This window comes from Salvelinus alpinus, chromosome 18 (genome assembly GCF_045679555.1).
Source record: "Salvelinus alpinus chromosome 18, SLU_Salpinus.1, whole genome shotgun sequence".
Lineage (NCBI taxonomy): Eukaryota > Metazoa > Chordata > Actinopteri > Salmoniformes > Salmonidae > Salvelinus > Salvelinus alpinus.
Genome location: NC_092103.1, coordinates 24,576,338 through 24,592,384, shown reverse-complemented (window position 1 = coordinate 24,592,384; position 16,047 = coordinate 24,576,338). Strand labels below are relative to the sequence as shown.

Sequence of the window (16,047 nt, the reverse complement as noted above, 5' to 3'; positions counted from 1 at the left end):
GCTACAGTAACCTATGTAACGTTGTCAGGAGGCTACAGTAATCTATGTAACGTTGTCAGTAGGCTACAGTAACCTATGTAACGTTGTCAGGAGGCTACAGTAATCTATGTAACGTTGTCAGGAGGCGACAGTAACCTATGTAACGTTGTCAGGTGGCTACAGTAATCTATGTAACGTTGTCAGTAGGCTACAGTAACCTATGTAACGTTGTCAGGAGGCTACAGTAATCTATGTAACGTTGTCAGTAGGCTACAGTAATCTATGTAACGTTGTCAGTAGGCTACAGTAACCTATGTAACGTTGTCAGGAGGCTACAGTAATCTATGTAACGTTGTCAGTAGGCTACAGTAATCTATGTAACGTTGTCAGGAGGCTACAGTAACCTTTGTAACATTGTCAGTAGGCTACAGTAATCTATGTAACGTTGTCAGTAGGCTACAGTAACCTATGTAACGTTGTCAGGAGGCTACAGTAACCTATGTAACGTTGTCAGGAGGCTACAGTAACCTATGTAACGTTGTCAGGAGGCTACAGTAATCTATGTAACGTTGTCAGGAGGCTACAGTAATCTATGTAACGTTGTCAGGAGGCTACAGTAACCTATGTAACGTTGTCAGGAGGCTACAGTAACCTATGTAACGTTGTCAGGAGGCTACAGTAATCTATGTAACGTTGTCAGGAGGCTACAGTAATCTATGTAACGTTGTCAGGAGGCTACAGTAATCTATGTAACGTTGTCAGGAGGCTACAGTAATCTATGTAACGTTGTCAGGAGGCTACAGTAACCTATGTAACGTTGTCAGGAGGCTACAGTAATCTATGTAACGTTGTCAGGAGGCTACAGTAATCTATGTAACGTTGTCAGGAGGCTACAGTAATCTATGTAACGTTGTCAGGAGGCTACAGTAATCTATGTAACGTTGTCAGGAGGCTACAGTAACCTATGTAACGTTGTCAGTAGGCTACAGTAACCTATGTAACGTTGTCAGGAGGCTACAGTAATCTATGTAACGTTGTCAGTAGGCTACAGTAACCTATGTAACGTTGTCAGGAGGCTACAGTAACCTATGTAACGTTGTCAGGAGGCTACAGTAATCTATGTAACGTTGTCAGGAGGCTACAGTAACCTATGTAACGTTGTCAGGAGGCTACAGTAACCTATGTAACGTTGTCAGTAGGCTACAGTAACCTATGTAACGTTGTCAGGAGGCTACAGTAACCTATGTAACGTTGTCAGGAGGCTACAGTAACCTATGTAACGTTGTCAGGAGGCTACAGTAACCTATGTAACATTGTAAGGAGGCTACAGTAATCTATGTAACGTTGTCAGGAGGCTACAGTAATCTATGTATCGTTGTCAGGAGGCTACAGTAACCTATGTAACGTTGTCAGTAGGCTACAGTAATCTATGTAACGTTGTCAGTAGGCTACAGTAATCTATGTAACGTTGTCAGGAGGCTACAGTAATCTATGTAACGTTGTCAGGAGGCTACAGTAACCTATGTAACGTTGTCAGGAGGCTACAGTAACCTATGTAACGTTGTCAGTAGGCTACAGTAACCTATGTAACGTTGTCAGGAGGCTACAGTAATCTATGTAACGTTGTCAGGAGGCTACAGTAACCTATGTAACGTTGTCAGGAGGCTACAGTAACCTATGTAACGTTGTCAGGAGGCTACAGTAACCTATGTAACATTGTAAGGAGGCTACAGTAATCTATGTAACGTTGTCAGGAGGCTACAGTAATCTATGTATCGTTGTCAGGAGGCTACAGTAACCTATGTAACGTTGTCAGTAGGCTACAGTAATCTATGTAACGTTGTCAGTAGGCTACAGTAATCTATGTAACGTTGTCAGTAGGCTACAGTAATCTATGTAACGTTGTCAGGAGGCTACAGTAATCTATGTAACGTTGTCAGTAGGCTACAGTAATCTATGTATCGTTGTCAGGAGGCTACAGTAATCTATGTATCGTTGTCAGGAGGCTACAGTAACCTATGTAACGTTGTCAGTAGGCTACAGTAATCTATGTAACGTTGTCAGGAGGCTACAGTAATCTATGTAACGTTGTCAGGAGGCTACAGTAATCTATGTAACGTTGTCAGTAGGCTACAGTAATCTATGTAACGTTGTCAGTAGGCTACAGTAATCTATGTAACGTTGTCAGGAGGCTACAGTAATCTATGTAACGTTGTCAGTAGGCTACAGTAATCTATGTAACGTTGTCAGGAGGCTACAGTAACCTATGTAACGTTGTCAGGAGGCTACAGTAATCTATGTAACGTTGTCAGTAGGCTACAGTAACCTATGTAACGTTGTCAGGAGGCTACAGTAACCTATGCTTCAGTGTGGAGGGGCAGGTAGTCTACACACACACCCAGTAGCAAAGATTTCCAGCTGGCAGGCAGATGCTGGAATAAGTTTCTGAGTGACGGAGTGAGGGCTTTGCATAGGCGCTTTGTTAGGATTTTTGTGTGACTGGGAAAAAAATGCCCGGAACGTAAAATAATGTTATTAAACAGTTTCCATGCTTATAATATAACGGCTTTGTTCCAGGAACAGTATAGATCACTTTCGTTTTCAGTTCGAGTTCTGTTTCTCAAATAATGTCATTATTTTGTGTTCTGTTCCCTGAACCTGTTCCCACCCCTGCTTTCCTCCGGACTTTTCAGTCTGATGCCTTTGGGTAAGCCGAGACAAGGCTTTGTGGAATCTAGCTCCAACTTTAAATTATGAAACGCCAACCTTGTACCTTTGTCCTCTGTAGTTGCATGCCTTTCTTTGCAGAAATACATACTTTTTCAATAAACGTTAATCAAATACCGCCACCGACTTTTTCCTTGTTGAGATTCAATTGCCACATGCGCATTTGCGCTGAGTTGAAATCTTAGAGCAACACCAATGAGCAAACAGTTGGTTGTATTTGATTAACGTTTATTAGAAAAGTATGGTTTCAGCAAACAGAGGCACGTAACTACAAAGGTACAAAGGTGGCCATTTCATAATTTGTATTTTTTTATAAAGTATTGACCTTGGGCGAATCGATGCAGTCAGAGCTAGATTCCACAAAGCCTGGTCTCGGATCCACTCCATTGGTGAAATTCATCAGAAACTTCCTTCACCATGGAGTGGAGTTTAGGCTGCTAGGTAATGCTCTGGGTAATATTGTGGTCTGGAAGTGTGGGTGTTTACTCTCTACTGACCACCATGGTGACTAACAATACTCCTCCATGTCTCCCCACTCTGTAGCTCTGGTGTTGCCCAGGGCAGAGCAGCTCCTGCGGGTCAGCGTCCAGCCCTTCCTCAGCTCCATCCTGGAGGCCCTGATGGAGCCCACTAGCCGAGGCTTTTCCGAGGTCCGAGACGTCTTCTTCAGAGAGCTGGTGGAGGTCAGCAAGAACACGCTCAACGGAGGGGGCAAGGACAAACTGGCGGAGGTGAGTGGACCACCGGACTGGACACACCAGACGGGTTCGCAGGGACACTGGGGGATTGTCTTTGGTGCCAAGTCCTCATCCCTCTGTCTGTCTTTAACCCACACTCTTTCTCTCGCTCCCCTACCCTTTCTCTCTCTACCTACCCCCACCTCTTTCTCATTCGCTCCCTCTGTCTCTCCTTCTTTCCCCTCGCCCCTTTCACCATCACTCTCTCAGCACATGGAGAAGATCTCTATGCTGGCGTTCCACCCCGTGAAGATGCAGAGCTGCTATGAGAAGGTGGAGCAGCTGAATCTGGAGGGACTGCAGCAGAGGTTTGATGTGTCAAGCCCCTCCGTGTTCATCCAAAGGGCTCAAATCCTCATGAGAGAGGTGAGACCTTAACCCACAAATCCCACCACCTAGTAGGCATAGTGGGTATGGATGTGCCCTGCCACACCAGACTACCAACACTTTAGTTTTTTGAAGCTCTGATGCTGTGTTCATAACCAAGTGGGAAGGTGGTAATTTCTAGTTGTGAAGTAGTAAATACGAGTTGGATGCATTCACGTGTTTTGAACTTGTTGAGAAACGCTAATTGGCTAATGGCAAACAAGTGTGTCAGATCAGTAGGAATGATCAGTAGGAATGTCCCCCCCCCCACATGTATCACTTATGTCTTCTCTCCTCTGTAACAGCAAATGGACAATGCTGTGTACACGTTTGAGCATCTGCTCCACCAGAGTCTGGAGGGAAAGGTCCAGGGAGGAGAGGACCTGTGTAAGACCATCCACTGCTGTCAAGACAGAGTGCTTAAGGTTCGTTAGTTAGTCTGAGGGTGGATTAGGATGAAGGCGAATGACTGGATTGATTGAATGGATTAATTGATTGATATAAGAATAGATTGGCCCTCAATACGGTTGCAAAATTCCAGTTACTTTCCAAAAATTCCAAGGTTTTCCCGAAATTCTGGTTGGAGGATTCCAGATTTCCCACCTGATACCGGGAATATTCCAATCGGGAGGCCGGAAAACCTGGGAATTTGGGAAAGTTTATGGAATTTTGCAACCCTTGCCATCACGGATCAAAGAGTCTAAGGTCTTGTGTCTTTATCCCTCTCAGAAATATGACTATGACAGTAGCACGGTGCGTAAGAAGTTCTTCAGAGAGGCCCTGCTACAGATCATCATCCCCTACATGCTGAAGCAGCTCTCTCCCTCCTTCCATCTGGTGAGGCTCACTGAATATAGTGATACCCTTCAGACTTTAGCCAACCGTATGGAACCCTATAACCTCTGGTCAAGAGTAGTGCACTATATAGGGACTGGGGTGCCACTTGGGACGTTACCTATGTTGAATGCATTCGTCTGTAACCTCTCATCTCCTACCTCTCAGGACCTCCCTCGCTTCCAGGAGCTGATCTTTGAGGACTTCTCCCAGTTCATTCTGGTGGAGAACGTGTTTGAGGAGGTGGTGCTGCAGTCTGTCACCAAGGACATCATGATGGGTGAGTGGTGGCCACGCATGTGGACACTGGCCTGGCATAGACTAGATAATTGGAGATTCACAAAGCATCTCAGAGTACTGAACAAGATTATATGGTCATCTTAGATCAGCAGATCCAGCAGTGCTATTCTGAGGTGATTGGTGATATGGCCCTGATGTAAATGTGACACAAATGAACTGTTAGCATGGTAGTGATTCTATGTTTGCCTACAGCTGTGAAAGAGGCGGCGGTCCATAAGAAACACAACCTGTACAGAGACAGCATGATCCTAACCAACAGCGACCCCAACCTCCACCTGCTGGGGGAGAACCCCTCGGTGGACTGGGCCACCCAGTTCAGGGGTGGGAATGAGGAGCCTGAGGGGGCCCTGGGAGGAGGCGGCCAGTCCAGCAGGAGGCGTAGGCAAGTGGTCTCCATGATCCAGCTGGACGAGATGGGTCCACTGCCCTACGAGTCATGCCTGGAGGTGCCGGGGGTGGACTTCATCCCCGAGGAGGGAGAGATTGAGGAGGTGGAGGTTAAAGCTCAGGAGCCCAAGGAGCAAGAGACCCCCACGGAACCACACCCCCCCAAGGAGCCTGATTCTCCAGACAGCGTGCAGGAGATCTGTTACCACAGCAAACCGGTGGTGGAGATGATGGTCTCGGCTTCAGAGGAGGACTTAGCTGTTCTCACCAATGGGACAGGGACGCTGACGCTGGAGGATGGGAAGGAGGAGGAGGTGACACTCATCACCACCGTAGTGGAGGAGACACACAGGAAGTCACCACAGTGGATGCGCGCCCCACAGGAAGTGAACGAGCAGCTGGTAGAAACAGGAAGTCCAGACCAGGAAGCTGAGGGGGGGCTTCAGGAAAAGGGGGAGGCAGCTATTGAAGGCAAGGGGGAGGAAGACGAGGCGGCCATCAAGAACGCCATACAGGAAATAGAGATAGCGGTACAGGAAGAGGATGGAGAGAGGATAACTGAGTGTGCCGTAGACTCTGACGCAGAGCTGGCCCCGCCATTGGCCGACTCCAGCCCCTGGGGGCATGATGACAGCGGCTTCCAGCCGCCTACCAATGAGGCCTTGAATGAGGGCAAAGCTCAGCCAATCATGGATGCTCTGAAAACAGAGGACACTGTAGTCGACCCAGGAGAGGTGGTGGTGGTTTTAGAGCCGGGAGACACTGCACTGCACAACGAGTGAGACCGGGGAGGACTTCACTGGGAAAACAGCAGAAGGCAAGACAGAAATTGTATATAAGATTTTGAATGGTAGGACAAGGGAGCAAAAACGTTTCATTTTAGTCGGTGTTAACTGATAATTCCTGACCCCTCAGCATTGTTTTTCTGGTTTATATTCCGTACAGTCACATCTACAACAGTGGCCTATTTAACTGTGACTTCCAACCTCTCATCTGAAGTCATGTTTGTTCAAGTTTAATTTCTCTTAATTTTACATTTTATTTTACTCTATTCCTCAAGCTTTTGTGTGTGACACTGAACCCCAGGTATCTGCTGCATTATCCTTAGATTGTGTGGTCACTAAGGAGTAAGGAATTTAAGTCAGAATTGGATAAGGGATGTGGGGAGAATTGTGGATGCAGAAGATACACAGTACACTACAGAGGCCTATCTGCAAGGGCCCTAAGGATATGTTCACAGAGATGCATGACATAGATAGTTAGAACTCTATGGTTCATGGGCAGTCACACACCCACTGGTCATTACATGTCCTTTTATTCAGCAGTAGGGAGCACTGTAGGCAGGCGGTTGACGCAAACAGTCTGGCATGTTATCCTACTGTAATGGACATTGTTGTGTATAACATATAATTATAGAGATGTAGCTGTCATTCTATTCAGGGTCTGGGAGCACTGCTTTTTAACATGTTTTTACATTGGTTTTATACAAGTTGCTAAGTCAGTCAGACATTTTGTCTTGAATAAGTGTATGTTGAGCCTCTTTTTCAACCATCATTTTTTTATTTTCACAAGTGGCCTTATTGTTTCAACACTATTTTTTTACAGTGCATGACTTCAGCATGAAATGGCACTTGCTTACTGACTGATTTTCTATGCATGTTAGTCCAACCCTTAAGTGTGAGGGGAGCTGCTCAAATGGTAGCAGTCACTACAGTCTTATTATAGATGCTAGAGGTCCCATGTCGGCTACAGTGCTACTGAAATGCCACCGTCATAATTATGCTTACAGTTGTTACTAAAGGGACTTTCTCTGCTGATAACTTTTGACTGTGACGCATCAGCAGAATCTCATTGAGATAGAATGCTGTCTGCGTGTGGGAGGTCTGGATGACTGACAGCAGGCTATGTACCTTGTCATGAAGAGGCCTCTGTGTCAGTCTCTTCTGGCCAAACAAAGGGAATCATGGGAAAATAACCAAGTCATTTCCCCCACTCTTTTAAAATGAGGGAAATCAAATGTATTATTTCCTAAACTATCAATGCTATGTTTATGGACACTGTATATTCAAGGCACATTGTTCTTAAATCAGGCTTAATCAGTTTGTAGCCTTGAGGAAAATATTTCCATGTAACTCCATGACTTAAAGGGTTAGTTCACTCAGTGCCTCTGTTTCCTTCTTATTTATGACACATACTGTGTGGTGCTCAATGCACCAGCCTCTGCTATATTCTTTATTTTATATGTAAAGCTCCATGCAATAACTTTTTATTGATTGTGTTTAGCTATATGTATGACTGGGTATAGTTGTATGGATTAATAAATAAGTTGATTTTATGGTTTTCCTATTGTTCATCTATATCTCTAGACTAAAATGCATTTTCAAATCAATTATATCATATTTGATTTTCAGAAAATTCTTAAAGTTGGTGGTATTTATTGATAATTAGAATAAAATTACACTAAAACAACAGTAAGCACATGTCTACATGGGTATTTCTCAATAGGAACTTTTTGAATAAAACCACTTTAGAAGCCTTGTATGAGTAGTCCGTTATCTACTTTCAGTTGACTTTATAGATTAATTGGGCATAAAAAAAAGTATTGCATTCATCCATGTTTTCAAACTAGGCTACTGGATAATTCAACAGAAAATAACTAATTAAAATGAAAATATCCATCTGTTTATTGGATATAAAAGGCACTAAATGGTTGGTTTCTCTACAGTGGCTCTCTTGCAAATGATTAAAAAACGCAACATGACCCAGATTCTGTTCTCCTCTGTATTTCAGAGCACTAGAACAATCTGTTACTGCATGTCAGGCTCATTGGGTATCTATGGAGTTTACAATACTCCATCACATGCTTCTGTGCTGTCAAGGTGGCAATTCCTCAATGTTGTCTTGTGACTATAGTGCTGGCTAGAAGTCTGACCTTGGAGTGAAATGGTAGAATGACAAACCTTAGGTCAGGGCTGCCCAAACCTCTTCCTGGAGATCTACAGTCCTGTGGGTTTTCATTCCAACCCCAATTTAAACACACCTGATTCTACTAATTAGATATCCTAAATTAGGGTTGGACAGAAAACCTACAGGACAGTAGATCTCCAGGAAGAGGGTTGGGCAGCCCTGCCTTAAGTCAAGTAACCACAGGTTGACAACATTGACCTCAAGCCCTGTAGCTACTCACGGGCCCTGGTCAAAATGATGACTGTGGATATGTAGTACATAGTACAGGGTAACAGTTGCCTTGCTTGAACACAAAATGTAAAACTTGATGAAACTTTGTGATAAAAAGGTACCATGGGTGTGCTTAATCACTCATCTACCATGCTGTACTCTGTGTACATCTGTCACTATATGGAAGTCTCCATCTTGCTTTTTACTTAAGATCATGTATAAGTAGGGAAGAAATACTGTGACAACCTTCCACTTCAGGTAACTTGATAAGCAACACAGTCACAGGGAGATCTATTGCGCATCAGTGCACAACAGAGTCAGAATGACAAACACCATGGGAGTTTGTACGATATGCTCTTCAGATCAAATCTTTGACGAACAGGTATGGGATATCTAGTCCCTGTAGATCTGTAGTCCAGGAAAAGGACTCTTTCTATTCCGCTGTTTGATCAGATTTGACCCAGTAGAGGGAACCATATGAAGTATCCCAGGACAGAGCCCAAGATGACCCCCAGGAAGATCCAGGTGTTGTAGGACATGACACACAGCATCAGTATGTAGCCCAGAGTCACCTGCAGGATGTGTATGGCTGTCTGGATACCATGAAGACGCCATCTGGTGGAGAGGAGACAGAACAGTAATATACTCCAAGTCGGTATTCGGGTCATAAGAAGGAATTTCCCCTCGACCACCACCAACAAATTGGGGAAAACATTGACCCCCACTGTAAAAGAGCCAACTGTCAAAGTTGTTATACAGAAATAACAAAACATGCCGAAAAGCTTCTGTTGTTCAATGTACATGTAATTAGGTTAACAAAATCCCGACCTACGGGTTGCAATGCTTCCATGTAGGGAAATGTAGCCTGCTAGAAGAGCCCTGTTGCTTTGGGATATTCAGTGGGAAATGTGGGGACCCGGTGTACAAGTAGGCTACACATAGCTATGTGTGTGAAAAACATTTCATCACAGATAACACATTTAACTTGTTTAGTGTAAACTAACTCCACTCACTACTTGTAGCTGTGTAGACCGTTTGTTTTGTGTTGTTTTTGGCTAGCTTAATGTTTCAGTTGGTAGCTAGCTAGCACTCTTGTGGCTGCTAGCGCCGTCATGAAAAGGGGCATGAGGGAAGTCCTAACATTACATTTTTCTAAGTAGTGAGAATGCAGGCAATGTTTTTCTGTGAGCCAATGGGATAACCTAGGTAACCACAGGTTGTTTTCCACACAGGCGGACGGGGCCACAACATTCTATCTAATACAACTGGGACTACTGCAGTACTCTCTCTGGAGTCATTATATAGAGGTGCACAGTTCAGGTTCTCATGGGTCTAGTTATCAGCTGTTATTTATTCATTTATCAGTGCATTATGTAGGCATGGGAAACCAGGTGCATGTGTAACCTGTGTGAATCAATCAAATGTATTTATAAAGCCCTTTTTACATCAGCCTAAAACCCCAAACAGCAAGCAATGCAGATCTAGAAGCATTGTGGCTAGGAAAAACTCCCTAGAAAGGAAGGAACTTAGGAAGAAACCTAGAGAGGAACCAGGCTCTGAGGAGTGGCCAGTCCTCTTCTGGCTGTTCCATAGCAGCAGACAACAGTTTAAACTGAAGTAGGAGCACGACCAGGTGGACTGGGGGACAGCAAGGAGTAATCAGGCCAGTTAGTCCTGGGGCATGGTCCCAGGGCTCAGGTCCTCCGGGAGTGAAATGGCTAGCTAGTTAGCGGTGGATTCTTTTCAATCAGTGATGTCACGCGCTCTTAGTCCTTGAAGTAGTAGTTTCCCTTGCTCTGCAAGGGCCGTGGCTTTTGTGGAGCAATAAGTAATGATGCTTTGTGGGTGACTTGTCTGTGGTTCGAGCCCAAGTTGGGGCAAGGAGATGGATGGAAGCAATACTGTTACACATGCGCACTCTTGACAATTTGTGAAGCAGTAGATTAAAGCCAGCATCCCTGGAACATGTTAATTACAGAGAACTACATGGGCTCCTGTTTGAATCCTACCTGTTCATGGGGGAGGGAGTGGGAGCAGCCTGTTCCATGGGGGCCAGAGAAGACTCTGACAGGCTACTGGCAAACACGGCGCTGCTTCCCTGGCAGTCTGAGGAGTGGAGGGGAGGGGGGAAGGGCAGTGGGAAGGCTGGCTGAGTGGGCTGCTTTAAGGGCTTTCCCAGCTGGTCCTTCCACACCTTCAGCAGCTCGTAGAACACTGTCAACAGGAGGACCACGAACACAGACAGCACCATCCCTGCAAACACATTGACAACAGAGCTTATCATGGCTGACAGGAATAATGTTCATCAGTGACCACAGCTCGGTCTGGAACTATACAGTTGAAGTTGGAAAGTTACTAACAATTTAGCCAAATACATTTAAACTTAGTTTTTCACAATTCCTGACATTTAATCCTAGTAAAAATTCCCTGTCTTAGGTCAGTTAGGATCACCACTTTATTTTAAGAATGTGAAATGTCAGAATAATAGTAGAGAATTATTTATTTCAGCTTTTATTTCTTTCATCACATTCCCAGTGGGTCACAAGTTTACATACACTCAATTAGTCTTTGGTAGCATTGCCTTTAAATTGTTTAACTTGGGTCAAACGTTTCGGGTAGCCTTCCACAAGCGTCCCACAATAAGTTGGGGGAATTTTGGCCCATTCCTCCGGACAGAGCTGGTGTAACGGAGTCAGGTTTGTAGGCCTACTTGCTCGCATACGCTTTTTCAGTTCTATATAGGATTGAGGTCAGGGCGTTGGGATGGCCACTCCAATACCTTGACTTTGTTGTGCTTAAGCCATTTTGCCACAACTTTGGAAGTATGCTTGGGGTCATTGTCCATTTGGAAGACCCATTTGCGACCAAGCTTTAACTTCCTGACTAATGTCTTGAGATGTTGCTTCAATATATCCACATAATTGTCCTCCCTCATGATGCCTTCTATTTTGTGAAGTGCACCAGTCCCTCCTGCAGCAAAGCACCCCCACAACATGATGCTGCCACCCCCATGCTTCACGGTTGGGATGGTGTACTTCGGCTTGCAAGCCTCCCCCGTTTTTCCTCCAAACAGAACGATGGTCATTATTGCCAAACAGTTCTATTTTTGTATCACCAGACCAGTGGACATTTCTCCAAAAAGTACGATCTTTGTCCCCATGTGCAGTTGCAAACCGTAGTCTGGCTTTTTTATGGAGGTTTTGTAGCAGTGGCTTCTTCCTTGCTGAGCGGCCTTTTAGGTTATGTCGATATAGGACTCGTTTTACTGTAGATAGAGATACTTTTGTACCTGTTTCCTCCAGCATCTTCACAAAGTCCTTTGCTGTTGTTCTGGGATTGGTGCACTTTTTGCACCAAAGTACGTTAATCTCTAGGAGACAGAACGCATCTCCTTCCTGAGCGGTATGACGGCTGCGTGGTCCCATGGTGTTAATACTGGATAAACCAGACTTGTGGAGGTCTACATTTTTTTTCTAAGGTCGTGGCTGATTTCTTTTGATTTTCCCATGATGTCAAGCAAAGAGACACAGTTTGAAGGTAGGCCTTGAAATACATCCACAGGTACACCTCCAATTGACTCAAATTATGTCAATTAGCCTATCAGAAGCTTCTAAAGCCATGACAATTTTCAGGAATTTTCCAAGCTGTTTAAAGGCACAGTCAACTTAGCGTATGTAAACTTCTGACACACTGGAATTGTGATTCAGTGAATTATAAAAGTGAAATAATCTGTCTGTAAAAAATTGTTGGAAAAATGACTTGTGTCATGCACAAAGTAGATGTCCTAACCGACTTGCCAAAACTATAGTTTGTTAACAAGAAATGTGTGGAGTGGTTGAAAAACGAGTTTTAATGACTACAACCTAAGTGTATATAAACTTCCGACTTCAACTGTATATAGTACTGTACAGACTACAACAGTGACCTAATCTAAGAATGTAAGAAATCAGTACATCCATCACTTGGGGCCCTATTGAAACAGATCTAAAATATCTCATTTGCAAGAAGTTAATTTGTTGTACCTGAAACACTATGCAGTTATACTGCAAAACTACTGCAGTAAAAAATAACTTTTGGGGGATGCAGTATTTGCAGCATACTGCAGTTATACTGCACTTTGACTGCCAGACAAACAGGTTCTGAACTATATGATTTACTGTGTAGATTATCCTGAGGGCACAGGCCTGTCATCAATGTTAGCCTACCTGCGGGTCCCTGCACATCCCAGAAGTCAAACAGCAGCTTCACTCTACTCCCTGCCTCGAAGGTCATCTGTATGAGAAAAGAGAGCCATATAATTACAATAAAGAACAGCAATATACTCCAAGGCAGCAGACCAGATCTGGGACCTGTGCAGCAAATCCTTAACCAATGAACAGTGGTTACATCAACAAATATCCAATATATAAAATGTACAAAATATTTTTTGTTTAGTCAGGTAGATAATGACAATGCAGGAATGTGCTTTGTTGGTGTTACCCAAACTCTGCCAGACAGATGCAGTCCTGTTAATATGGCACCTGTCCAATAGTGCTCCATTGGAATGACTGATCATAGGAGCTGATCATGCACAATAAAGAATGTACTGTATGTGAGGCCATGATGTGGACTTCATTATTATACCACGTGAAAGCAATTAGCTGTAGCTCTGGTAAGAGGAAATCAAACTCATTCTCTCTACATCTTGGGGAAGTATACAAAAGTTGGGCCCGGTTTCCTGATGCATAGATCTGGAATTTAGGTTTACGAGTGGTTTATGATGCATCTTTCTTTCCTACAACGGCCCAAGATGTAACATGCATTTCCCAACACACCAAGCAGAGACAACGTTTGTTAAGTTCATCGTAGAGGCATGTGTCGATACTGATAGGATCGAAAGAACGGAAGCACTGCTCTCGGATCAGCATTCTCCCTTTTAAATCTTACCTTAACATTCAAATTATTCCACAATAGTGACAACGAATCATCTAGAGAGATATCAAATATTGAGGCGGCATATTCTAATGCATATCCTATAATAATGCACAACATTTTTTGGGCTCCCGAGTGGTGCAGTGGTCTAAGGCACTGCATCTCAGTGTTAGAGGCGTCACTACAGACCCTGGTTCGATTCCAGGCTGTCACAACCGGCCGTGATTGAGAGTCCCATAGGGCGGTGTACAATTGGCCCAGCGAAGTCCGGGTTAGGGTTTGGCAGGTGTAGGTTGTCATTGTAAATAAGAATTTGTTCTTAACTGGCTTGCCGAGTTAAATTTAAAATAATAATAATAATAATAATAAACTAAATCAAGATTTGGCACATCATTCTGCACGTTACACATCATGAAATATATTGAGGCAAAACATTTGCCTAAAGACAAAAACTTACAAATAGCTACATAAAACTATTGAAATATGTTGTCATTGAAATATATAGGTCTATGTGGCCTATACTGTATTTATATTTTAATACAGTTCTCGGTTTTATATCCTTTTATATCCTTGCAATTTTGTATTTTTAGTTTCTAGGCAGGTTTCCATTGACCCAGGTTAATTTGGCATAAATAAATTGGGAAATGTGTAATGGAAATGACAGAGTCTACAGCAGAAATGTTCTAAAGATCAACATTTTTATCCATTCGACAGGAGTGTATTTTTCTTTTGTCAAACTGCAAGTTTCACCATGGCACGAACCGTGGGGATACATTGGCATATAATTATTAGAAAGTGGCAAATATTTGCTGGCTTTCGCGGGCTACCTGAGCCATGAAACCGATAGGTGGGAGGTCATTACAGGCTGTCGCCAATATATTAATGTGCAATTTGCCTGAATGGGTAATGGAAACACTTTTTATTCGACACCGTAGTTTTGGTGAAAATTGTATTTATTTTATATTTTTTAGGTGTGACGTCACATCTTCAAAATAGTTGCATGTAAACGCATCCTAGCAGGCAATTGTCGCATCAATGTTCCATGCAAACTTTCTTAATGTCGACAAGAAACCCCTGGACAAGTTAATGGAAACATACTGTCACAGAAAGACAGAACAATCTTGATTTTGTGTTTAGCGGAGATCTGTGTATGTGACACAGAAAGGCAAAAAAGCATCTAACGATGTAGCAGTTTACGAGTGGACTGGTTTGAGGCAATCGTTAAATAACCAGCGTTTTCAAGAGAAACTTTAGTAACAACGGTTAACGATGCTCTTACTTAAGGCTACGTTCATCGTTGGAACCTAAGATACTTTTGGGGAAACGGCCCCGTAAAATCTCAAAACCTTTCCTTACCTGCCCCTCTACCTACCTTTGTCAGGTTTTGCATTTTTTTAAAGGGTGTCTCTGTCTTCCAATCTAATCCAATAGACCAAATCGTTTGTGGCAATTAATGACAGAGGCCACGTAATGCTTGGAGCAAACAGATGCTGCTTTCACTGACACAGCTACTATTGAAAAACAGCCCAGCATTCCCTCATGAGCTAATATCAGACGGTTTAATTACGAGGTACAATTCGTTTTAAACAGGATATTCGGTTCCCTCTCGTGACTCGCTATTGAAACAAGCATGCCATGACTATGAAGACGGTATATTCTGAATCGGATGGATGGAGAATAATCCAAACCTCAATTTTTTAATCAATACGAGTTCGGATTTTAATATTCGATAGTTCTTACACAAAGTGTGCCATGACTATGATAATGATATATTCTGAATCGGGGAGGATGGACAAAAATCCACAGCTTTTTTTGTTTTTGAAATGTAGTTAAAAAAAAAAAATTATCTTCAATAGCTCGGGTGGATGGAGAATAATCCACACCTTCATTCATTCACAAAGCATGCCATGACTATGAAAATTATATTTTCTTAACTCGGGGGAGGATGGACTCTAACTTTTCCAAGCACGGTTCATGACATAAACTGTTCACACCCCTCTTGTTGGTGGAGAGAATTTTGCAGGTTTAAACCTTATTTTCTGCAATTCTACACATCTTGTCACAGGGTGCAAAGAACATTTTGCAGTTTTAAAGCTAATTTTATTGCAATTCTATACATTTTGCCATGTCTAATGTGTATTCATGTTATATTTGAGTGACTACAACAATACAACAATATCTATGGGCAAAAAAAATATTAAAGAACGTTAGCTGACATGGGCTAGTATAAATAGCTCTCCAAGGTATGCAATGACTAACATGACAAGAGGAACTGATGATGCACTACCCAATTTCGAAATTGCACCTTGTACATTCTACTATTGCAACTTTCAAGAGTAAATTTAAAGCCGGGCTGAGTTCCTTTAAAAAAGATGTATTTCAAAGGCAACACATAGAAGGCTAGGCTAAGAAACTACTTACAGACATGATTGATCAACTTTAGCAGACGAATAAGAATTTTATGGGGGAACCTCGGGTCATTCGACTCCCCATCACAGAAGACAGCGACCTGCAGACATTTTTTTGCAGTAATTTAGCTGCGTTCCACTTATCCTTGTTTTGATCGCAGGGATGTAGGCTACCATCAACAGCATGAGCCCGCCCCCATGTGACGTTTAAATATCGCAAG

The 16,047-nt window shown here is 43.2% G+C and overlaps 2 protein-coding genes across 3 annotated transcripts in view; one reads left to right on the top strand and one right to left on the bottom strand.

Annotated features, from left to right (window-relative positions):
* LOC139544050 (protein Niban 2-like) overlaps window positions 1–7,869 on the top strand; it is a 50,096-nt gene extending 42,227 nt beyond the window's left edge. Inside the window, exons 9-14 of the mRNA XM_071350743.1 lie at window positions 3,250–3,437; window positions 3,654–3,809; window positions 4,115–4,234; window positions 4,539–4,646; window positions 4,812–4,923; window positions 5,136–7,869. Of these exons, the coding sequence (XP_071206844.1) occupies window positions 3,250–3,437; window positions 3,654–3,809; window positions 4,115–4,234; window positions 4,539–4,646; window positions 4,812–4,923; window positions 5,136–6,112 (1,661 nt within the window). The 3' untranslated portion in view covers window positions 6,113–7,869. The remainder of the gene's footprint in view (window positions 1–3,249; window positions 3,438–3,653; window positions 3,810–4,114; window positions 4,235–4,538; window positions 4,647–4,811; window positions 4,924–5,135) is intronic.
* Window positions 7,746–16,038, bottom strand: LOC139544052 (protein SLC31A2-like). 2 transcript variants are annotated; one of them, XM_071350745.1, is made up of 4 exons: window positions 15,840–16,038; window positions 12,713–12,779; window positions 10,517–10,760; window positions 7,746–9,122 (listed from the first exon to the last, which is right to left on the bottom strand). In XM_071350745.1, exons 1-4 carry the CDS (start codon window positions 15,843–15,845, stop codon window positions 8,957–8,959), a joined length of 483 nt encoding a protein of 160 aa, XP_071206846.1. In that variant the 5' UTR covers window positions 15,846–16,038; the 3' UTR covers window positions 7,746–8,956. The 2 variants fall into 2 exon arrangements, with proteins under 2 accessions (XP_071206846.1, XP_071206845.1); XM_071350744.1 differs by lacking the exon at window positions 15,840–16,038 and adding an exon at window positions 14,791–15,009.
* Window positions 16,039–16,047: the final 9 nt, after the last annotated feature.

Coding starts and splice junctions, on each gene's coding strand:
- LOC139544052 (XM_071350744.1), bottom strand. Junction 10,761..12,712: donor GGATGTGCAGGGACCCGCAG/GTAGGCTAACAT, acceptor ATGTGTTTGCAG/GGATGGTGCTGTCTGTGTTC. Junction 9,123..10,516: donor ACTCCCTCCCCCATGAACAG/GTAGGATTCAAA, acceptor CCTCTCCACCAG/ATGGCGTCTTCATGGTATCC.